The sequence below is a fragment of the Lynx canadensis genome, chromosome B2 (genome assembly GCF_007474595.2).
Source record: "Lynx canadensis isolate LIC74 chromosome B2, mLynCan4.pri.v2, whole genome shotgun sequence".
NCBI classification, from domain to species: domain Eukaryota; kingdom Metazoa; phylum Chordata; class Mammalia; order Carnivora; family Felidae; genus Lynx; species Lynx canadensis.
The window spans coordinates 20853427-20876945 of NC_044307.1; the positions used below are offsets into that span (position 1 = coordinate 20853427).

Sequence of the window (23519 nt, forward strand, 5' to 3'; positions counted from 1 at the left end):
GTTGCTATCACCACAAAAGGTTGATCACTTAAAGACTCACATGTTAATTCATGTGTTAAGTTTCACAAGACAACTTAGGACTCTCTAGACCTTAGAGAAAAAAGGGAGAAATTTGGTGAGATATTCAGGTAGACAAAAGTAAGGGAGGAAAAAAGGCAGTGAGGATGAGTATCTCTGGTCTAAGTAAAAAAGTGAGGGCTTTAAAAGCAGGAGATCTGGTCAGGGGGATCCAAGTACTTAAAATCGAGTGATTATTTCATCCTGTATTTCTTGAGCCAGATGCAAGTCAGTCCTTTGACAAAGGAAAAGTGTCAGGAAGAGACACGATTTCCCTTATTAGAAATCCATTGAATTACCACATAGGAAAGGATTTTCCAAGCACACAAATTTTATAATTGTAGCTCTTTCTCTATTTAAGAGATGCTCTGCTTTCTAAAAACAAACAAACAAAAACCGCTACCACCCTCAAATACCCTATTCTACAAACTGTGCCCAAATGCATGTGTGTCCACCTTTCGCCTTCTGTTTACCTCCCCCTCGAGTGTTAACACAGTCTCTAGCAGGTCTATTTGAGCCCGCTTCCCCATTTATGAAATGGGATTTTTAGAAATTTCCAGTCTGTTATGGAAGAAATCTTAGGCTAACGTTTCAGACAAAAACGCCCGGGATCGGGAAATTCCACAATCCCTCCATATACTTTGCTAAGATTCTAAAAACGAAAACATCTCAAAGTACCAGGTCAGCCTTAATTTTGTCCAGCTGCCAGCGATAGTCCCCAATGGCGTTGTGGATGCTCCTGTGGCTGTTGATGTGCTGCTCCACGGAGGCCAGGTCCACGCCCCAGGCCACCATATCCATCTCCGCCTGCCAAGGGAAAGAGTGTGCCCTTCATTTCCAATCCTTTCCATTAGATTCACCTTGGCCCCAGCAACAGGGGTCAGAGTATCAAGGGACAGCCATAGCTTCCATTCAGATAAACATGAAGATGTAAATATTCAATGTTCTTGAACCCCCCCCCCCCCCCCAAAAACTGTAAAGGCTTGGAATTCCTGAACAGCAAACAGGGCTTGCCCAATACTTCCCACAACTTGTTCAACCCCAGCTCGACACGGCTGAGGAGAGATGATGCAGGAAGGAGACCCTTGAAAGCTAGATTATGTCCTCTAGCGAAAAAAATATCTACCTGTGCACATGCAAGTGGCATGTATCTGTATAGTATGTGTATGATATATTAGAAAATACTGATAGAAGTTCCTATATTCATTTTATTTTTTTTAATATTTATTTGTTTTGAGGTGCAGGAAGGGGCAGAGAGAGAGGGAAAGACAGAATCCCAAGAAGGCACTGCATTGTCATTGAAGTGAAGTGAAGTGAAGCCTGACACGGGACCCGATCTCACGAACGGTGATATCATGACTGGAGCTGAAATCGAGTCGGGCCCTCAACTGACTGAGCCACCCAGGTGCCCCTATATTCATTTTAAAATGTGCACCAGAAATAACTCATTAAGGTCAGTCATGTACTACTTCCCAAGCTAAACGGCTGACCTCAAAGTATTTTTCACTGTTCATTTCTTTAAATTATCGCGATTCGTGTTAATTGTTGACTCTTTAAACTTGGCATTTACCATTACCTTTCAGGATGCAAAACTCCCTATGGCCCACTTCAAAGAGAAGTTACTATAGCACATACTCAAAGTCTCATGTTAGCTCTTTAAGAATTAAACCTGACTTTCTAATTTGAGTCCCCACTACTTCAAATTTAAGAATGCCACATAATAAGAAACAAGCGTACTATTCCACAAGTTTCATACTGAGGCAGGTCTATTATCTCATGTTTCTTTTGCACGAGCTCATGTAAATTTTCAAATCACCTGTGTCATCTCTTACACACGCCAAGGGCAAACATCCCAGTCTGGTATTGCAGCAAGAACATAACATGCATTGTTCTAAGCCACATCCATGTTCTAATACACTTGGCAAGCCTTCAGAAAGGGAAGCCATTTCAGTCAGATTGCTGAAAGTTACCGGGGACTTTGACCTTTCTCTCCCTTGCTCTTTTCGGCTTTCGAGCAGAAACAGGTGAGTGCACTAGGAAGTTAATAGGATGACCAGGCTCCCGTGCACGCCCCTCATTACCAGCCAGGTGTATAGTATCTGAGCAGCCCATCAGCAGAGACACAAATCAGGGAAACAACAAAAACCTGGCACAGGAGATGTGTGACTGCTTACTGATCATGTGGCTGGGGACACTGCTGCTCCCTTATCAGCTAGCTGGGCCTGTGGCCCAGTCTCCTGGGAGTGAGAAAGAATGCAGGCTCTGCTTGGGGGAGGAGGGATAAGAGGAAAAGGGCCCCGAGAGAATCCCAGAGCAAACCCTCAGTAAGTGATAAAACTACTTCTAGTTCCTTTCAAACCATGGGGGCCAGCTGATCTGAACTGCATTGCTCATCAATGGCACCTATTAAAACAACACACCCCCACCATGACAGAAAAGTGAGCCCACGGGACGATGCCATTTTCCAAACTTAAAAATGTTGAGCCTTTGCTACAAAGGATTCTTGCCAAGCTACACCCAACATGAATACAGAAAATGACCGGTGATGAGCTGTCATTTTATATAACTGTCATACTGACTAAGGAGGAATTAGGCGATGGGATGTTTTCACACCAAACAAGTAACTTGGCTCAAAGGTTGTCTCACCTAACATCACTTATGATGTAGCTCAAGCCCCACCGGCTCTGCCAAGCAAGCCTTCCTTTGAGGGCTCCATTCCACAGGGACTGGAGCACCACCCCTCCCCCAGCCCTATCTGAGCAGGATTTTATTACAGCTCAAACACAGCAATTAACCCCACACTGTTCTGGACAGAAATCTGGCATTTGGGTGTACATGTCTTGTTTTCTTCAATAACATTCATTTCCAGGACTATGAAACATAATTTTGAACACACCCTTTCTGGTATGGTGCCAATAGATATAAAAAAGCTCAAGGAATGTGTGTTCAAAGATGAGAAGAGAATCTGAAAACATGCAAAAAGGACTCTTATTTATGTTTCTGGGATTATAACTGACTTTTCTCCTCTATAAGCCCCACCTTCTATAATAGTATTATATAGTCTTTATAACAAGTAGGAGAAAAGCTTAATTGAATGAATGAATGTACAGACCCGTAAATCCTCACCACTTAGGTAAAAACATATACAAAAAATGTTAAGTGGTTGAGAAACTTTGAACCCACTGCTCAATTGGTCCAACAACAAACAACAAAACCAGTATTTCTTACAACCACAACCACATGGCATAACAAACGATGTCTGCACAACTTATCATTCTATCGTATCCACCTTCTCGAGAGAAGGGTGGGTTATTAGCATCAGGTTTTTCATTATAAAATCCCATCTACATGATTATGATATATTTCTAATGCCACCTGTTCATTAAAGGGCCTAATGACCACATAAAACAACAAAACAATAATTAGCATTGGAAAACACTTTGTAGAAACTGCAGTTGTAGGGAAAGGCTCAGCATATACTTTGGTTGCCATTATTTTACTCCCTTCCCACACCCATGACGTAATGATTGCACAAGGCAACTGATACTTCAAAAGTATAAGGTAAGCAACCGATGAGCCCAAACCAGAATATCCAGTTTTACTGTTTCCAGCTCCTCCAATTTAACATTTTAAATAAACCTCTACAAGATTTTTTTTAAGTACCTATCAGTAACACAGATGAGGTCACTTACCACCTTACCACTGCTCAAGTAGAAAGAACAATGACCCATGAACTCCAACACATTTTCAGGTTGGGAATGGTAAGAGCTAGATATTCAAAATCTACTTATTAAATTATACCTGTTAAATGTTACCTGTATGATAAATTAGGACCATAAAACAATGAGGCTGATTCCCTAAGCCACAGAAGAGAAGAAAAAAAAAAAACGCTGAAGTTTTATTTCAAAAAAGAAGCATTCAATTTAAATTGTATATCAGGAAAATAAGGAAAACAGCAAGTTTCTATTGCCAACTGAGGTCCCAGACCACTCTGTGGCCAGACCACTGGGGCCGACCCTGCCATGTTCTATACACCTGACACCCAGGTGTGGAACACTCCAAAACCAACCGTGTCTGGAAGTTGCTTACCCTCTGCTGCCTCATCCACCCCAGACATTCGCTGGTGAGGCGTTTGGTGAATTCATCCCACCCGGAGCCACTCTGACAGGTGTACCCTCCACCACCTTTGGAGCTGGCCCTTCGGACTCGAGGGACACTAATGGCTTTATAAAGGGCTCGCATTTGCTCCTGGAGCTGAAGCAGTCTGAAAGGAAAGGAAAACAATTACACTGTGGCAGGAAAACAGCCTATGAAGACATGTTCTGGACAAAAGTCCCCCCTTCTGAGTCTCCTTTGTGTTAGCACGGAGGTCACAAATGTCTTATTTAAAGAATTTTCTTTTTTTTTAAGTTTATTTATTTTGAGAGCAAAAGAGACAGGGTGAGTAGGGGAGGGGCAGAGAGAGAGAGGGAGAGAGAGAATCCCAAGCAGGCTCTGCACTCCCAGCGCAGAACCTGATGGAGGGCTCGAACCCATGAAGGTGCAAGATCGTGACCTGAGCCGAAACCAAGAGCCAGTTTAACCAACTGAGCTACCCAGGTGCCCCTGAAGATTTCTTTTCTTTACCACATGACTGGAATCTCAATCACATACAAGAACCTCAATATTATGATGCTCAGAGTCTGAAACATCACAGAAAGTGTCGCTGGCTTTGCCTAACCCGGTAGCACCCACTGCTTCCCCCCAAGTTTCACCCTGGGAATTTGCCTCATGCCATGGGCCCCAAGTACCATGACAGCAAAATCAAGACCACCCATCTCTGCTCTGAACTGCTTTTTCAACTCTACACGCCTCAGTTCTGTATGCATCAAACAGGGCTTGCCTTGGTATTAGACTCTTAAAAGTCAAATGCTGTGCCCAAGGTTTTCGCTGCCCTCTAAAAAATGGAGGTACACGTAACATCGCATAACAAACTCAACCCCTCAATCAATACAAGCCCACTCCTTCGGGCACCTCTGTTTAATTCTTTTCATGGCCGCTTTGTGATTCCACATAAGAGGAAGGTAGAATAGAATCACTATATAGCTACTGTATATAGTAGCTGCACAAACACCAAGCGTGCCCAGCCTTTCCTCCGGAATGGCTGTGGTTCCTTCAAGGGAAGACCTGGGCCACATGACTGAGTGCCAGTGGGTGCATGACATTCTTCTTCATGAGGCCTGCCGGTAAGTGTGCTCTGTGATAAAGGCAATACCTTTTCTGATAGGCATCACAGGGCTGGCCCATCTGTCGCATCTCTCTGATCAAGCTATCGGTAATTTCCATCTGATCGTTGGCCTGGGCAAAACATTCATCCAATTCTCTGCTCCGAGCCAGCTGTATCCCATCTCCATATTTCAGTTCCTAAAGGAAAGAATCCACATGAAGGCAACACACGATGCTGGAGAGGAAGACTTTCACTTGTGTTCACGGAAGCAAAAGCTTCTGCTGTAAACTTGACAAATAGAAGATGCCATTTTGCATGTGACTAACTGAAAATTACCTTATTAATTTGGTGGGACAGGTAGGTAAATATGGGCGGATTCATGAAGCAAAATTTGTGGACTATATTTTAAATTTTTACTAGGCCTTTAAAGGCAAAGTTACGGAACACTGAGTTTTCCCTTGCTTCAATATGTTAAATGCTATCTTTCATATTTACAAAGAACATCCATCCAATGGGAATTTCACTGGGGTCAGAACACTCTACTGGATAAAGTGTTTTACACACACACTGAGCTTTTCCTGCATCTTCTAGGAACACAGCTTTTCAGTTCTTAAAAGGAAGCTATCTAATTCATGGTATGGGGCTAATCAATTTCCCACTTCTGATGATGCATCACAATCGTGTGAGATGTCACCTCTGGGGGAAGCTGGGTGATGGGGTACACCAGGGTGGTCTGTACCATTTTTACAACTTCTTATGAGTCTATAATTATTTCAAAATTAAACATTGTTTTAAAAAAAGAAAGCTTCCTCTTTTCACATGCAAGAGGCCGCTGCTTCAGGGCCATAGATGAGCTTTCCCTCGAATTTTACAATTGCTGTTTTCATTTGACTTCAGCCAAATGAAGCAAGTATGCTACCTATTCCTGACGTTATTACACTTCAATGCATGTAAGTCAAAATACACTGAGAATATGATGCCAGGTACATTTTTACAACCACATGTAAAACATTTCCACAGCCACTACAAATCGTGTCCAGGACTGTGGTGTGTATGTATTCAATATTAAATCACTGGAGCCTCCCGTTTTTGTTTTTAATTTTTTTAATGTTTATTTTTGAGAGAGAGAGAGACAGAGTGCAAGCAGGGGACGGGCACAGAGAGAGGGAGACACAGAATCTGAAGCATGGAGCCTCCTATTTTGCTTTATGTAAAGGAATCACAGCTCTGTGATGAAGAATGTGTTTTAAATCAGACTTGGCAGGGGGGGCAGGGTAGCGCATGGGAGGCTCAGTCGGTTAAGCGTCCAACTTTGGCTCAGGTCATGATCTCGAGGTTCGTGGGTTTGAGCCCCGCATCGGGTTGTGTGCTGACAGCTCAGAGCCTGGAGCCTGTTTCAGATTCTGTGTCTCCCTCTCCTTGCCCCTCCCCCACTCACGCTCGGTCTCAAAAATAAACATTAAAAAAATAACTCAATAAAAAATAAAAAAATAAACCAGGGACTTGTAACAACCAGAACTAGAGTCAAGCTGCTTTGCTGAGCCCCAAATATCCTTTTATACTGATTAAAGTGAAGTTATTTTTTAACTGGGTAAAATAAACTAGAACCCACACAGATCTCTAAAATTGAGAAATTAGAACATTAAGATATTCTCCAGACAGAACACATAAATTTACTTGGTTAAAATCCCTCTTTGTATTTCACAGGGGAACTTTGTGATGGGCCAGATTCCAGGTGTAACCCCTACATTAATGTCAGCATAGGGAAGATTGAAACTCAATTCCTTCCCTGGAGAGATGCGATAAATCAGGGGAAACAGAGAAAAGGTGTCTACAGCCCCACCATTCTGGTTTTTAGCAAAACCAGAGCAAATCTGAATGCTAGCTACAGTGGTTTAAAATTAAAACTTTACAAATACAATCCATGATTGCTAAGCCTGTTTCAATGAGAACTTAAGCTAATACTCAGAAATAACATGAGGCTTTCATAAATGTTACCACTTTTCCTCAATTTTCCATTGCTCATTTTCTTTCTTCCTTCCTTCCTCCCTTCCTTCCTTCCTTCTTTTCTTCCTCCCTTCTTTCCTTCCTTTCTTCCTCCCTTCTTTCCTTCCTTTCTTCCTCCCTTCTTTCCTTCCTTTCTTCCTCCCTTCCTTCCTTCCTTTCTTTTACTTTTCTCAAATAGAATTGTTCTCACAATACAGTAATATTTCCTGACCAAAAAAAAAACTTATTACATTGATGGCATACGTTACAATCCAGTGACATAAACATGTCAGGTTGCATTTCTAGGAAGAGAAAGCATGACAATAATCATCAAAATAATAAATAAATGACAGGTTGTTGCAATTCCAAAAGGGTGGCAATCCGTAAACATTTGTTGGAAACTGATGTCCATTGTTAAACCAACAAATAGATGAAGAAGATACACCTCCCTCTCTAGTCTGTTTTGAAAAAGATAATCTCTAAACTCTAAGTATGCAGGACATCAGTGAATAAGGATGCACAGATCAGGACAAGAAGTCTAAGCTAACGGGGACAAAGGTAGAGGTGGATGGCATTCTCGAAGAACAAGAAAGCTCACCGGCTGTACAATCAGCTCGGCCCGCATCAAACAATCCGAGCAGTTCTGCAGAAGCTCTTGGATGGTGTTCTGGTTCTGGTGCCTGGACATCGTCCCGGTTTGACTGACAAAGCAAACACAAAGAAAGCAGATGTGAAATTTATTTTTTTCCCCATTTCGAAATAATCTCAAAGTTTCAGAAAAGCTGCAAAAATGAAACAAAAACATGCCTGTAGACCTTTTGTGCAGATTCCCTCATTGTTAACGTTTTGCATGTTTGTTTTATCGCTCTTCCCCTCTCTGCAGGTGTATTTATTGCCGTATATACACATTTGTCTGGGGACGCCTGAGTGGCTCAGTCGCTTGAGCATCTGACTTTGGCTCAGGTCATGATCTCTCAGTTTATGAGTTTGAGCCCCACATCAGGCTCTGTGCAGACAGCTCGGAGCCTGGAGCCTGCTTCGGATTCTGTGTCTCTCTCTGTCTGCCCCTCTCCCTCTCGCTCTCGCTCTCTCTCTCACAAATAAATAAACATTAATAAAAATTAAAAATAAACATTAAGAAAAAAAACTTCTATACATTTGTCTGAAGCATTTAAAAATATTCATAAACTCTTTACCCCAAAATATTTCAGCATGTTTCCTAAGAATAAACATTCAATTATATAACCACAGTACAGTTACCAAAATCAAGACATTCAAAATTGAACATTATTTTCTAATCTATAGAACTTTTTCCAATTTTACTAATTAGCCCAATAATGTCCTTCACGGCAAGCTTCCTCCCCACCCCCAGGTCTAAGATCCAACCCAGAAATATTCCCTTGAGTTATAAAAACACATTTCCAGCAGCTTATCCATCACCTTTCCTGCATCATCCCATAATAACTGATAATGCGGATTATCCATGCAAGGCCCTCCAAGGGAAGACCTCAAGGGATCAGACCCAGAACAGGAAAGTTTCACAGTCAAGTCTGGCTGAGGAAAACAGTAGGAGGTGTGAGAAGAGTTTATTCTACAAAAAATATTGATAAAGAAATATGTGTCAGGAAAGCAACGGGAAATTTAAACATCTTGAATGCAAAAACAAGCTGCTTTTCCTTTCAAGATGACCCTATGGAATATTTTTCTCTACAATGATAATCACCCAAATGCACATCTCACATGAAACATTTTCCTGGCAGATGCATGGCAGAAACCTTAAACAAACAAACAAACAAAAAAGGCGGGGGCACCACCCAGGTGAAGCGTCTGACTTCAGCTCAGGTCACTATCTTGCAGTTCGTGAGTTCGAACCCCACGTCGGGCTCTGTACTGACAGCTCAGAGCCTGGAGCCTGCTTCGGATTCTGTCTCCCTTTCTCTCTGTTCCTCCCACACTTGTGCTCGGTCTCTCTCTCTCTCTCAAAAATAAACATTAAAAAAATTTTTTAAAAGGTGTTGTTGTAGATGTTCCATATTTTTTTAAAGTTTATTTATTTACTTTGAGAAAGAGAGCACAAGCAGGGAGAGAGAGAATCCCAAGCACGCTCCACGCTCAGGGCGGAGCCCCACATGGGGCTCGACCCATGAACCATGAGGTCATGACCTGAGTAGAAACCAAGAGTTGTACACTTAACCGACTGAGCCACCCAGGCACCCCTGTAGATGTTCTATATTTTAAAGAAAGAGATTACGAGACCATAATGTGCTCCAGATATACATAAAAAGAGCAACGTAGAATAAGAGTATTATTTTTTAATTTGCCAAGATACATTCATTATGCTACAGCATAGCCTCCTAAGGCTTAGTGGAAAGAGATTTAAAGCATATTAAATTATTGCTGAATGTTTGGGAAAAGGCCTCCTGAGTTCCTCACAGGGCTTCAGAGCCACCAGGGCTTCAGCCAGGACTGGTCTACACCTGCAGATAAAACTGATGCCTGTTGGACGCACTGGACTTTCTCTTATGTGTATATGTGCCTGCATGTGGGGGGTGGGTATGTCTGCATGTGCTGTAAAGAAAGAATGTCACTTTGAAAAAACGGAGGGATTTGTAAAACACAGGCTATCCCATGGGTAGATGGGATGCGATCGCAAGAAACTTCTCCCACAGCACCTGATTCTGCGTCTTTTCACGTTGGGGAAGCAACTGACTTTCTCTGCCACCTATTTCGGTCCCTCTCTCCAAGGAAGGCTTCTCAACAAGCCAGCACTAGCTGATGTACGTGGGTGAGGAAGCTCTCCCTGGGAACCACTCCCGGATGATGACACGGCTTCTCCAGGCAGGCCCAGGCACAATGCTGCCTGAACTGCCCACCTACCAAAACCCACACACCCCGCCCCTCACCCCCCATGAGCACAGCCTTCTCTTTCTTCCACTCAGAATTATACAAGAAACCTGGCACACTTCTCTATCGCTGAGATGTAAACAGGACTGCATCAGTTGTCAAAACTTGTGCAAAATTCCAATGGACTTAAGAATCACAGGAAAGAAATTCAAGAGACAAAGGAAAAAATTAGGAAATACAGAAACCTCATTTAGAACCCGAGGATGGATAAGGAATTTAGGAAGGTCCTGTGTAATTATATTTATTTTCTTTATTGAAAGGCGATGAGAGTGCCTTTGTTCTGAAATGTTGCGTGATTGCTTCCAGCAATCTGGTCCAGAGAGTGATTCCCACAAAGCAAGCCAGTCCCCAGTATATAAACGAAAGGGCTATCTCTTAGTGCAATGTAAAGTCAGAGTTCCTCAAATGATTTAATAGCATGGGCTACTGTAAAAAGTATCACAAACTAAGCTGCAAGACAGAGGCTGACAGGAGAAACTGAGTGAAGTGCATATGAAAACTCTCTAGTGGATCTGCAACTTTTCTATAAATCTAAAATTATCCTAAAATAAAAATGTATTAAAAAAAAAAAAAAAGAGGCAGGGAGGCCAAACTCAGCTGTGGATGAATGGACCAAAGTGTACATACGAGTCTTTTTTTTTTTTTTCTTTTTTTTTTTTTTTCAACGTTTATTTATTTTTGGGACAGAGAGAGACAGAGCATGAACGGGGGAGGGGCAGAGAGAGAGGGAAACACAGAATCGGAAACAGGCTCCAGGCTCTGAGCCATCAGCCCAGAGCCTGACGCGGGGCTCGAACTCACGAACCCCGAGATAGTGACCTGGCTGAAGTCGGACGCTTAACCGACTGCGCCACCCAGGCGCCCCCATACGAGTCTTTTTAAGAGTGAGGTGATGACACTAAATTCACTTGATGACAAAACAGAAAACTCACCAGCTGCTTTTAAACCAACTATTAGAGTAGTTCCACGACATAGGAATGAACTGTATCCAGCAAAAAGGGAGGTGAGGGAATTCGATGTTGGCTTAAAAATACATGGACTTTTTTGGGGCACCTGGGTGGCTCAGTCGGTTGAGCTACCAACTTCAGCTCGGGTCTTAGTTCAAGCCCTGCATTGGGCTCTGTGCTGACAGCTCGGAGCCTGGAGCCTGCTTCAGATTCTGTGGCTCCCTCTCCCTCTCCCTCTCTCTCTCTGCCCCTCCCCCACTCACATTCTGTCTCTGTCTCTCTCAAAAATAAATAAACATTAAAAAAAAATTTTTTTTAAATACATGGACTTTCTACATGTTTTTTGTTCCCTCCTGCTTTTAGAAGACATTTTTACTGGGGCGCCTGGGTGGCTCAGTCGGTTAAGCATCCGACTTCAGCTCAGGTCACGATCTCGCGGTCCGTGAGTTCGAGCCCCGCGTCGGGCTCTGGGCTGATGGCTCAGAGCCTGGAGCCTGCTTCCAATTCTGTGTCGCCGTCTCTCTCTGCCCCTCCCCCGTTCATGCTCTGTCTCTCTCTGTCTCAAAAATAAAAAAACGTTAAAAAAAATTAAAAAAAAAAGACATTTTTACTCGAGAGAGCAGTTGACATCTATATAAAGATAAGTCATCTGCTTCCTTTCCCCTACAAAGATCTGAGCTTAATCAAAAAAAACAGGTAACCCCATATGTTGCTAATAATTCTGAAAAAAAAATCTTCATGCTTCACTAAAGGACTTGCCTATGTTCACCATGCATGCCTTAGACATCCACTAAAACCCCCTATGTGTTGCTTGGCAATTAGGCGAATAGATTAACCACTGTACAGGAAAGAGAAATGTACAAAAATTGAACTTTTTTAAGGGTCAAAAAAAAAAAGGGAAAGCTAAGTGTTAGAAAAACATAATGAAGAATTTTCCATCTTGCTATATGTCCATAGGAAAATATGACCTAATTAACCAAATTTAAACTTACGACTTTTCAAGACTTCATCTGGTTCCTTTTTTTGTTTTTAAGTTTATTTACTGAGAGAGAGAGAGAGCACGCACGCACACACGCATGTACGCATGTCACAAGGAGGGGCAGAGACAGGGAGAGAAAGAGAATCCCAAGCTCCACCCTCATCGTGAAGCTGGACTCGGGGCTTGATCTCATGAATGATGAGATGGTAACCTGAGCAGAAATCAAGAGTCAGACACTCAACTGCTCACCCGACTGAGCCACCCATGCGCCCCAAGACTTCCTCTGATTCTCAAAGCGAAATCTACCCATCTTGTCTCTCATCTGTAAAAATCCCACTTCAGCCTGCAGTGTGGCCAGGAACACCCTTTGGGCACAGAGCTAGGTGAGAGAGGGAGCCAGGTATAGGCTTTTCTAATAGGTGGGTCCAGCAAAATCAGGGGCAGGGAGGCTCAGGCTGACTGAGGTTTAGTGACTGGGGAAAAGAGAATCCACTTTCACGTTCCATTTGCTTGTCTGCGGCCCTAGGAAGACTCCACGTAGAAAAATGGCTGTACTTCAATCAGGGAGAAAGTGCAGGCGAATGGACTGTGACTCATCAAGTCAGTCCGCCATCAGACGCTCAACACTGTGCAGGATCCGTCAGCATGACAGCCAGGAGAAAATCAGAAAAGAGTGAATATTGCTCCCTGAGAGCTTGCTCAGGGAGCACGTGCCTTTTTGTTACAGCTGTGTGCCACTCAAAACTTTTTAAGTCAAGTCATATTTTTAATTGACCACATCACAATTTCAGAACTTTTTTTTTACATCAGAAATTTCTGGACCTCAGTTTTCTCATCTGTTAGGCTAGATAGGATATCTAAGATTTCCTTAGCTCACTCCTCTGTAACTGTTTTATGAAACCACCAAACTCACTCCTACTGATCATAATACAAAAGTCTCTTCTAATGGTAGGGAATGAAGTTTCCTCTTCAGTTCACAGGGTGACTGGAAAAATGCAAAATTCTACCACAGATGAAGAAATAATTTTTAAGTAAAAGTACTTATTTAGCAAGCATATAGAGATTTTAAAAATCCCTGGCCTCAAAAAAAATTGTCAATACTGGTATGTATAGGTGTTGGGGCGCAGCGATTTTAAACCATGTTGGGAATTGAACTAACAAAGCTCAAAGTTCAATTTTTTAATTCCACATCAGTGGCATGGGAGATGAAAGATGTCATGTAAAAAAAAATGTTTTAAAAAAGCCCACAAGAAGACAAAACTTACTTGGGTCAAATCAATCAAAAATACTGACTTCTAAACTAAAATTAATTACTGTCCTTGAAAAAAATAACATTTGTCCTTCGAAGTTTTTAACTTCTCAGAAATTCTGTTTTATCTTCAAACATACAAAGGCAAGTGGTTCATACTATAAAGAACCTGCCTGAACAAACATTAAAAAAAAAAAAATTCATTCTAAAACTTGTTTAAACAAGTAATGGTTCTAACTGTTTACATAAAGTTCCCTTTATCAAGGGCTAAAAGGAAAACCCATTCTGGATCTTAATCCAAATTTTAAGGACAGACCACATGATTATATGAACAATATTAGAGAGCTTTTCATGTTTTATTTTCCTACTGCCAAATAACATTCTTTTCTTTAAAAATAAGACTTCAACATTAGCTGTATTGAGACATTAAGTTTAATGCCTGTTGCCGAGAATATAAGCAAAAAACACAAGACAAATATTTTGAGTGCATGCAGCTTTACAAGGTAAAAGAAAAAAATTTAATATTTACTTTCTGATTTTCAAAGTCATTTTATAACAATCAGTACTGCTCATTGCACACGTGGTCCGTGCCCACTAATTCTGCATTGCTTTTGTGTATACACTTTCTCTCCTATTGGATTCCTTCTTTGCTTCCTTCCTCTCTTTCTCTCCCTCTCTGTCTAGCTCTACCACCATCTTTATCTCTTGCCTTTCTTTTGTTCAGTCCATCAACACAGGGTCCTTATGTCTCTTTGTATTCAGGTTCACAGAATAATGGCTTTAGAAAAGCTCAATAAATATTTGTTGGAAATTATAATTATGTAACGCATGAATATGGATCTTAAAGCCTATTTGCTTAGCTCTTTCTAATTTTAAACAAATTTTTTATTGTTTATTTAATTTTGAGAGAGAGAGAGAGAGACAGAGCAGGAGTGAGAGAGGAAGACACAGAATCTGAAACAGGCTCCAGGCCCTGAGCTGTCAGCACAGAGCCCGATGTGAGGCTCGAACCCACGAACTGTGAGATCATGACCTGAGCCGAAGTCAGCCACTTAACCAACTGAGCCACCCAGGAGCCCCAGCTCTTTCTAATTTTCAAAGCATTTTCACATAAACTATTCTGAGTTTCTTTAGAGGATCTTAAGTAAAAGGGGGGGGGGGGAAGGTGACGTTTGTAAAAAGAAAACATCTTTACTTCTTCATTTCAGGGCAATATCCTACCTCCAAGACACACTAAACACACTACATATCAGTCAAAATGTCACTGAACAAGCTCAAAGTCCTTCAGAACTTACAGACCAAACTGCTGCCTCTTCCACTAGGCTCTCAGGTTCACACCTCTGCCCTCATTCTGCACTAGTTATTTACACACCTGTCCGTCCTGCTCCTGTCGAGCAAAGTCTCACATCTTAGTCATCCTTGACTCACACACGCACCTAACAACACAGTTTTGCACACAGAAGGTACTTAACGTGTATTTGTTTGGTTTAGTAAAGGAGAAGCAAAACGAAGGTAAATAAAAAGGCTGATCTGAGGATACTACCACTCTCTCATTACCCAGATTTCCAAAGCCAAGTCAGGTGGCGCATCTATTCTGCCCCCTACCCCCATTCCCACCCCAACAATGTACAAAGAGAGTTTTTTTCTATAAATTTTAGAAAGGGGCCTCCTCTGAGCCTTCCTTTTGTCCCCACCCATGAGCTTTGGAAGCAGTCTCTAATAAAAGTTCCACATCCTTTCCATGTTCATTATCTTCACACGGTTTTCTGTGGATTGGAGCATCACGGGGCAAACGACTCACATACCATTAACTTCATATAAACACTTTCGAGGTCGGGAAGACAGATTCCGCTCTCTGCTCAGCTACTTCCACTTGTACAGCCTGGGACTTTGAGCAAATAAATGACTTGGACTCCCGGTGCCTGGAGTTTCTGCGTCTGCAACATGTAGGAACACACCCACCTCCTGGGGTTGACAAGACACTCAGAGGAGCCAGTAAAGGCCCACAAAGCCCAGAAGAAATTCAATCCTCACTGCTGCTGCTTGCTAGGCTAGGCTTCTCAGATTTGTTTTATTTTTCATTTTGCGTCTCTGTCTCAATGCATAATTTTGAACTTTTCCCAAAGATGTTTTGCATCAAACCGGGGTGAGATGGGAAGAAAGAAAGAAAAAGAAAGAAAAAGAAGAAAGAAAGAAAGAAAGAAAGAAAGAAAGAAAAAGAAGAAATGGATTAGGCAGTAAATATGAGGCATTTCAGAGGTTATTACAAGACCTAAAAGGGGCACCTGGGTGGCTCAGTAGGTGAAGCATCTGACTCTTGATTTCGGCTCGGGTCATGATCTCACAATTCGTGGGATCGAACCCCATGTGGGACTCTACACTGACATGGCAGGGCATGCTTGAAATTCTCTCTCTCTGCCCCTCCCCTGCTCTCTGTCTCTCTCAAAATAAATAAATAAACATTAAAAAAAAAAGAAGATGTGAAAATAACACCTTGAGAGGATTCAAAGAAAGTGATACATTTTAACAACGTGAAAGAAATTTCGTAAAGAGATGAGAAAATTTAGAAAAAGATGTCCTCTTATCCTTCATGAAGCAGAAACGACTTATGAATATTTGGCCCTTACAAACTCAATACCACAATAAGGATTTCTATTTTAAATTATTCCCCTATGAGAAAACTTACATTCATTCTGAAGCCTAAAAAAAAATCATTGACAGGTTATCTGCTTATCCATCAAGAAGTCAGCTCCTTTTTAATTTTTTTCAGGTGCCAGATGAAGTCAGGGATGTTATGTTTGCATGTAAAAAATTTAGTTGCAGGGGCACCTCGCTGGCTCAGTTGGGAAAGCATGCGACTCTTGACATTGGGATCCCGAGTCTGAGCTCCACGTTGGGGGCAGATATTACTAAAAAAATAAATAAATAAACTTTCAAAAGTAAATAAAATGTTTTTTAAAAATGTAATTCCAAGCAAGAACTTAGACCTATTTGCAAAAGCATCATCATTTTCACGAAATGTAGATTTCACATCCATGAGGTCCTTGCAGGTTCTGGACCCGACCAGTCCAAGCTGTTGGTGGTAAGATGTAAATTGCTGGGTGGCACTAACATTTTACAGGATGTTGCCTCAAAGGAGAGGCTCGCTGAGTCTTAGGGTCTGTGGGGCGGTGCCTTTAACATCAGAACCACACCTGACCATTTCCCACCAAGTGCAGGAGGGAGAAAGAAAAGCAAAGGGTGGGGCAGTGCCCTAAGCACCTGGGCCTCCAGACTGAAGCACTCCTTCTAGAACCTCCTCATCTGGAAAGACAGGTTGGCTGAGGGTTGAGTTAGACTCCCCAGGTCACACCCAAGCCCTCCTTTGCTCCACCCTAAGCAGTCAGCACTGAGGCATCAGGGGCATCAGCAGTTTTTTTTCTTCCCCAAGACATTTCAATCACCTGAACAACAATGAAATTATGCCCATATTTAGAGAAAAAAATTAACTGCTGTTGAAAGCTGCTTTGTAGGTCTGACCAACATGAGTTGGCTTAATACAGCATCATGCTGTGTTTTTTCCTTGGCAGATGGAAACCCTACTGGAGTATTAACAAAAGAATACATTGGTTATGAAATAAATATTTCACAGGAGTGCAACAGGTTAAAAAGAAGCAAACACTCGGTTTAGGTAGAAGAGTTTACCAGGACAAAAGATGAATTCTTTTTTTTTTTTTTCATGTTTATTTATTTTTGAGAAAGAGAGAGACAGAGCATGAACGGGGGAGGGTCAGAGAGAGAGAGGGAGACACAGAATCTGAAGCAGGCTCCAGGCTCTGAGCTGTGAGTACAGAGCCCGATGTGGGGCTCGAACTCACAGACCGTGAGATCATGACCTGAGCCGAAGTCGGAAGCTCAACCGACTAAGCCACACAGGCGCCCCCAAAAGATGAATTCTAATAACCAGGATTTGAATCTTTTCTTGATCCATGTAGTATACTGGATTCAAGTGCAGCTCAACCACTAACCAGTTGTGTGACGCAGGCCAAATCATTAACTACTTTAACCTCGGTTTTGTATCTGTAAAATGGGAAGTTTGTCAGGAGGCTTAAGAAAACATATATAATACACCTGGCACACTGTAGGTGTTTGCCAGGTGATGGTAGCTATTATTAACCACTCATCTGATATTTTTATAAAATATGTAACTTACTCAAAGATAATAACCATGGAAGTGTTATCAGCCATAGATTGAGCTAAACTGAATCGTACTTTGCAATCGCTTCCCAGAAAAATATTTAGAAGATCCATTCTGTGAGTCACCCGACTCCAGGCCTGTTTTCTCAGGCTCTCCCCGGCCTCTCACATCCAGTTCTCAGCTGAAGCTGCCACTCCACCCGCCACATCTACTTTCCTATCCTGCGGCCAGGCCCCCACCCTCAGTCAGGCTTTCATCACCTCTCCACCCTGCTCACTGCTACCACAGAAACAGTGCTACAGCTCGCGAGGATAGTCTTATGTCCCTGTTCCTTCAACGTAGGAGACCATCACTGGCTTCGAAGAAAACCTGCCGTGGCTCCCCTCTACATTGTATCCACATTCCCCACCACGGAGTCAACGTCTCCCAGGCTCTGGCCACAACCTACCCTTCTTCTGAGTCTTACTGCTTCCCACTTGCTCAAAAAGCAGACCTGCTGCTTTTTCACCTCCCAGACTTTCCTTCCCCTGGAATGCTCTCTCTGCCCACCCATCTTTATCAGCTGAAACTGTTCAACATCTAATTCAGCACAACTTTCTTTATAAAATCTCACTAGTACCTCCAGTACAGTATGAGCCTCTCGGTCATTTACACCTTTTACTATCCTTTTGTATTATAGTACTTATTTTTCTTTAAAAAGCTATGTTCCTTTTAAGAAGTCTTTGGGGGTGCCTGGGTGGCTCACTCAGTTGAGCGTCCGACTTTGGCTCAGGTCATGATCTCGAAGTCCGTGAGTTGGAACCCCGCATCAGGCTCTGTGTTGACAGCTCAGGGCCTGGAGCCTGCTTCGGATTCTGTGTCCCCCTCTCTCTCTCTGCCCCTCCCCCACTCATGCTCTGTCTCTCTGTCAAAAATAAATTTTAAAAAAATTAAAAAAAAAAAAAGAAGTCTTTGTATTTTCACCTTTGACACTCCTTGACACCTAATACACAGCAGATGTTCAGTATTCACTGAATGAATGAATGAATGAATGAATGGAATTGAGACTCTTTCATTGTTTAAGTACAGGGCTGTCCAGTCTAATACCCAAGGTACACATGGTCTAAAGGCACAGAATGATAGGAGGGCAAAGGTGAGAAGCCTTGGGTTCTCATGCCAACTTAGCCATGAGCGGACTCTGGGATTTAGGGCAAGTCTTACTCGACTTCTCTCTAAAGTGGAAGAGTGAGACTTTGTACACCTCGGCCCTCTCTCCAGCTCTAAAATTCAATGCAAATGGACCTGTTTATCTCCTGCTAAGGAAGACACTTAGTTTAAAACAAACTTTAAAATATATATCAAATATTAAAATATAGATCACATGTATTTTGGTTTGGAAATCACGAGTTCTGGGGAGAAGTAAGCATTAACTTTATAACCACATAGTTCTGAAGCTTAATGACTATATTTGGCTTTTAATCCTCCTACAATATCCACACTTTGATCAGTGAGAGATCTAACTGTGGAGCTTTGTCTACCAAACTGAATTTTGCTACCAAATTTCACTACAGATTTATCATTTCTTTTAACTGTAGGAACAAGGCGACAGTAAGTTGGCTTTCATTGAAAGCAATATTAATGTAACATCCTATAAGAAAATCCACAGTTTAAATTTTCAAAAATATATCTCTTACATCATCAAGCACGTAACATTTACCAAACTTTATCAAGTAGAGCAAAAAAAAGTTAAAGTAGTTGTGATTCCATTCAGCCTAAAATAAAGAAAACACAAAAGGTGGGTGGGCACTGAAGAAGGAGAACCACAAATGAAATAAAATATTGTCTTAAGAACTGACAAGTGTTATCAATGCAAAGCACAGACACAGGACGGTGTTTTAAAGTCATTTTAAAAAGAAAAATAAGATTGAGGCTCCTTACACACTCAAATTAGTTTATTTAGGGGAAGGTTAAATACAAACACAGATTGTTTAAAAAATCAGCAATCTAATTCTGCCAATAAAGTGGCAGTGTTTTAAAGAAACAAGTTTAAATTCAACCAGTAGTTTCATACAGGTTTTGGTGCTTTAAAAACAAACAAAAAACCTTCATTTAGAAAAACTTCTGGTCAGAAAGCACTTATTAAATTCTTAATCCTTATTCATTTGGCAGAGGGCAGTCAGGGTCATACACGGCATCTTACTTCTAGAAAGTACGTGCCGGGGGACAACAAATCCCTGGGCACAAAACCATTAAAAAAAAGGACCACACGAAACTGTGGTCTCAAGTCTCAAGTCTCCTAAGTCAGTCGCCATTATTTTTTAAATGCAGAAGTCAGCAGTTGCAGGCAATTTTTTCGTGTGCTAATTCTTGAATCCAGCAAGGGTTAGCGCACCACTGGCTGGGGGGCCAGGCTGGGAGAATCTCCATTACTGGACCAAGAAAGAATGGCCCCACAATGACTCAGGCCTCCAAGCAAGACACCCCGCTGCCCTAGCAGATCGACCTCAAAGTGCAGAAAAACACCCCTCCCCAAAAGTAAGTAATTCTAAACCCCAGTCTGTTTCCCCTTCTCAGAGAGACTTAAAACTTGACATGTTTATAAACAGCGTTTAGGTTGGCAAATAATGCTATGAGAAAACATTGAGCCCCCTCAAAATGTAGTGTTTCCATGAAGAATCCTTATAAATCATGTACCTTTATGCAGTTCGTTAACCAATATAGTAATTCATTACAAATTTACTTCTACAAGGAGCCAAGGGAGTGAAATGGTCAATTAACAGTAATGTTTATTGTCAATTTAAAATATAAGGACTCTAGATTAACAGGTTCATATTTTTTAAAATTATAAAATGAAAATAAAACACTTGGTTCGTAAAATGCCAGAAAGCACTGCTGCTCAAGAATCCTTGCAAAATTCTGACTTGGATTTAAATGGGTAGATGAAAAGAACGTCCTTCCCAAATACAGGAAGACTGAGAGGGAAAAGTGGAGTTTCGGATTTAAATGCTTGGCCAAGTTTTAAAACAAGGTTAAAAATCAAAGTGATAACTAGTAAAATTTTCTCCCCATTCTTCCTACTACTTGGCACATTTTTCCTGGAAATCCCCAGGCGCATTTTGTTCAGAAAACAAGAGCGCCAAGGCTAAGACAAGTCTTCGCTAACTCTAAAAAGAGAAAATAAAATGTCAAGATGCTCGGGGAAAATAATATATAATAAATGGAAGCAGAAAACAGGTCGCAACTCGACTGGTCCTGCCTTCAAAACTGCTGGTAAAACAAAAACCCCCTGGAGTGTATTCAGGTTGCTCCTCCCCAGCCTAAGGCCACAAGGCAGGGTAAATAATCTTCTGGAACGCCGGCCTGTTTCCCAAAAGCCCTACTGGGGAAGGGCTTGCGGGGGGCGGGGGGAGGGCGCGGACCGCGGAATTCTCACGGCTGCCGTGGGCATCCCAAGTCCAGCTCTAGGGACCGAGTCAATGCAGCCTCATGATCTTCCCCACCCTCCCAAATGACCCCCGCGATCAGTTTCCGCGATGTTTCTGAGAAGACCCTGCCCCCATCCCGGAGGGCCCCCGACTGGGCCCCCTGACCAGGACAGGCTCCAGCGTCGCGGGCTCGCGCTGTGGAGAAGCGGCGCCCTCCGCGCCACAGGTCCCCGCTCCCGCTCGCCGGCTCCAAAAGCCAACCCTGCGCCCGCACTCTGCTAGCAATACACCGAGGTCGTTCCTCCGAGTTTTAAAAGGAGGAGACAAAGGGCGCAGGCGCGGGGCCACAGGTACGCTCGCCGGCTGGGGCTGCGGCGCAGCGGGGCCAGGGCGACCGGGAGCGTCCCGGTGAACTGAGACCTGGGGTCGGTCCGCTGCCCCTGCGGGAAGCTCCATTGGGTAGCAGGGGAGGCCGCATGGCTGGGCCTTCTCGGGACCAGACCCCGCGCGGCCGGACGCACGGCCTCTACACAAAAGCCCTTGGTTGGCGCAGCAGCCCTGGCGCCCGAGCTGGGGTGGTCTCGGGGTGACCAGGAATTTGGAGTAAGCCACTGGAGCCCGAGGAGCCCCGAATCCGACCCTGGGCTAGCCGGAGCCCCCCGCTGCTTTACTATTCTACTTTTGGTTACAGTTGGAGAGATTGGGTTTGTTCGTTGCAGCCCCGCCCGCCCGACCTCCCACCTGCCGGCGGGGACAAAAGGGATGCCAGCCGGACCGGCGGCGCAGGGGCAGTCCAGGAGGCAGAGACCCCCGACGGCCCGGCCGGCCTGCGGCGTCCTCCTGCACGCCCTCGCTGGCCAGCCTCCAGCCCCGGCTGGCAGGAAGGGAGAAGGGCGGGACCGAGAACCCGTTTGCAGGGAAGGAGCCGCTCCGCTCCCCGCTCGCACACACACCCACCCGGTGTGCGCAAGCGCACAGGGCGGGCAGGACACCTGGCTCTGCCCCGGCGCGAACAAGCAATGCTTTCATGACCTCGAGCAAAACGGCTTTCCTTTTTCTGGACCTGGCTTTTCTCGTCGGTCAGAGGAGGGAGGGCTCGGTGCCTCCCTTTCCTAACATGCTGGGGTTCGGCAAGGAGAGTACGGAGACCCCCCCGGTCCCAGGCTCCCGGTGCTTGCCCGCCGGCCGGTACCCACCAGTAGCCGTCCGAGTTCTGGTCGTGACCGTGCAGCGCCGGGAGTAGTACATCCTGCTGGTGCCCCCGCCGCCGCCACCCGCCGCCCCCGCCGCCACCGCAGGTCACCTCGTAGCGCAGGTCCGGGCCGGACTCGGCGCGGGTCATGGCGACCCAGCGTGTGATCCGCGGGTGGGAGCCTCCGTTGCAGCTCATGTTGGCGAGCACTCAGAGAGCCGCTCAGCGCCGAGGCATAAGCGAGGGCGGGCCGGCTCGGAGAAGGTGGAGGGGTTCAAAAGAGAGGCCCCAAGCCGGGAACTGGGGCGGGCGCAGAAGGGTCGCGGGGACCTCCTCGCCACCAGGGCCGTCCCGGCCGCTGCGAGCGCGGCGCGGCGGGCGGAGGTCGGGCGCTGGGGACGACGACGGGCAGGGACCAGGCGCGGGAGGAAGAGCTGTGGCTCCGAGGGCGGCGAGGGCTCAGAGGAGCTGGGTCGCGGTTGGGTGTTGGTGTTGGTCGGTGGGGGGCGCGAGTCTCCTCCCGCTGGCACCCGCACCGAGGCCACACCTGGCCGGTTTCTTTCCCAGGGCGGGGGTGCGCCCGCCGCGCCTCCCCGCCCCCCGCGGGTGTCACCGACGCGCTCGGGCCGCCCCTCCCCACCTGTGCCCGCCGGCCCGCTGCTCCGCCCTGCGCCTCCGAGGCCCGAGGAACGCGAGCAGGGGCGGGGTCCCCGAGACCCGAGCGCCGGGCGCGGCCACCGAGGAGAGGACTTGCGCTCGCGGGGGCCGCTCGCTCAGCGCTTCGGCTGCAACCGCCGGGAAAGCGCGGCCCCTGCTTTTCAGGATTTCCTCGGTCCCCGGGCGGAAGTAAGCCGAAAAATGAGGGCCATTCGATTGACGGTTACTTATTAAACATTTAGTTTTGCCAATCCCTTGAAACCGTGCCAGCCAAGCTTTGAATAGAAACATAATTGAGAAGAGCATGCTTAGATGATGAGATTTTTGTTTGGGGAGTTTTTATGAATTTTTGTATTCCAGTAATCCAGAAAAATTGTCTGGAAGTTCGATTTCCGACGTGTAAAACGATTTTTACACGGAGCCATCAGTTTCTGGAGAAGTTTTCACCATTAGTAATGCATTTCCTTGCTATGAAGATAGAGAAGAAAACACTACCCACTTTCTACGAAGTAATGGGAAAATCTAAGTTGTAGTTTATTTATTTTGCCTGTTGATGGTCATTTGGAACAAGAAATTGCAAAGGACTTCCACCTTTAGACTCACTTTTCAGATTTTGTGAAAGAGCCTTGGGAATGCTTATCTCGCGCCCCTGAGCACCTTCTCTCAAGACCCATCCCTTGCGAAAGTCAACTTTTGCCACAAGCAAGTGGCGGAGGCCTTCCTGGGACTTTAGTCTAAATGAAAGCAGCGAAGAGCCCTGG

The 23519-nt window shown here is 44.3% G+C and overlaps 1 protein-coding gene across 1 annotated transcript in view; it reads right to left on the reverse strand.

Moving 5' to 3' along the window:
• Positions 1 to 22444, reverse strand: part of LOC115513614 (desmoplakin) — a 48229-nt gene extending 25785 nt beyond the window's left edge. The window contains 7 exon segments of the mRNA XM_030314883.1: positions 736 to 864; positions 4147 to 4321; positions 5312 to 5460; positions 7848 to 7950; positions 22106 to 22130; positions 22133 to 22181; positions 22183 to 22444. Coding sequence (XP_030170743.1) covers positions 736 to 864; positions 4147 to 4321; positions 5312 to 5460; positions 7848 to 7950; positions 22106 to 22130; positions 22133 to 22181; positions 22183 to 22299 — 747 coding nt within the window. The 5' untranslated portion in view covers positions 22300 to 22444.
• Positions 22445 to 23519: the final 1075 nt, after the last annotated feature.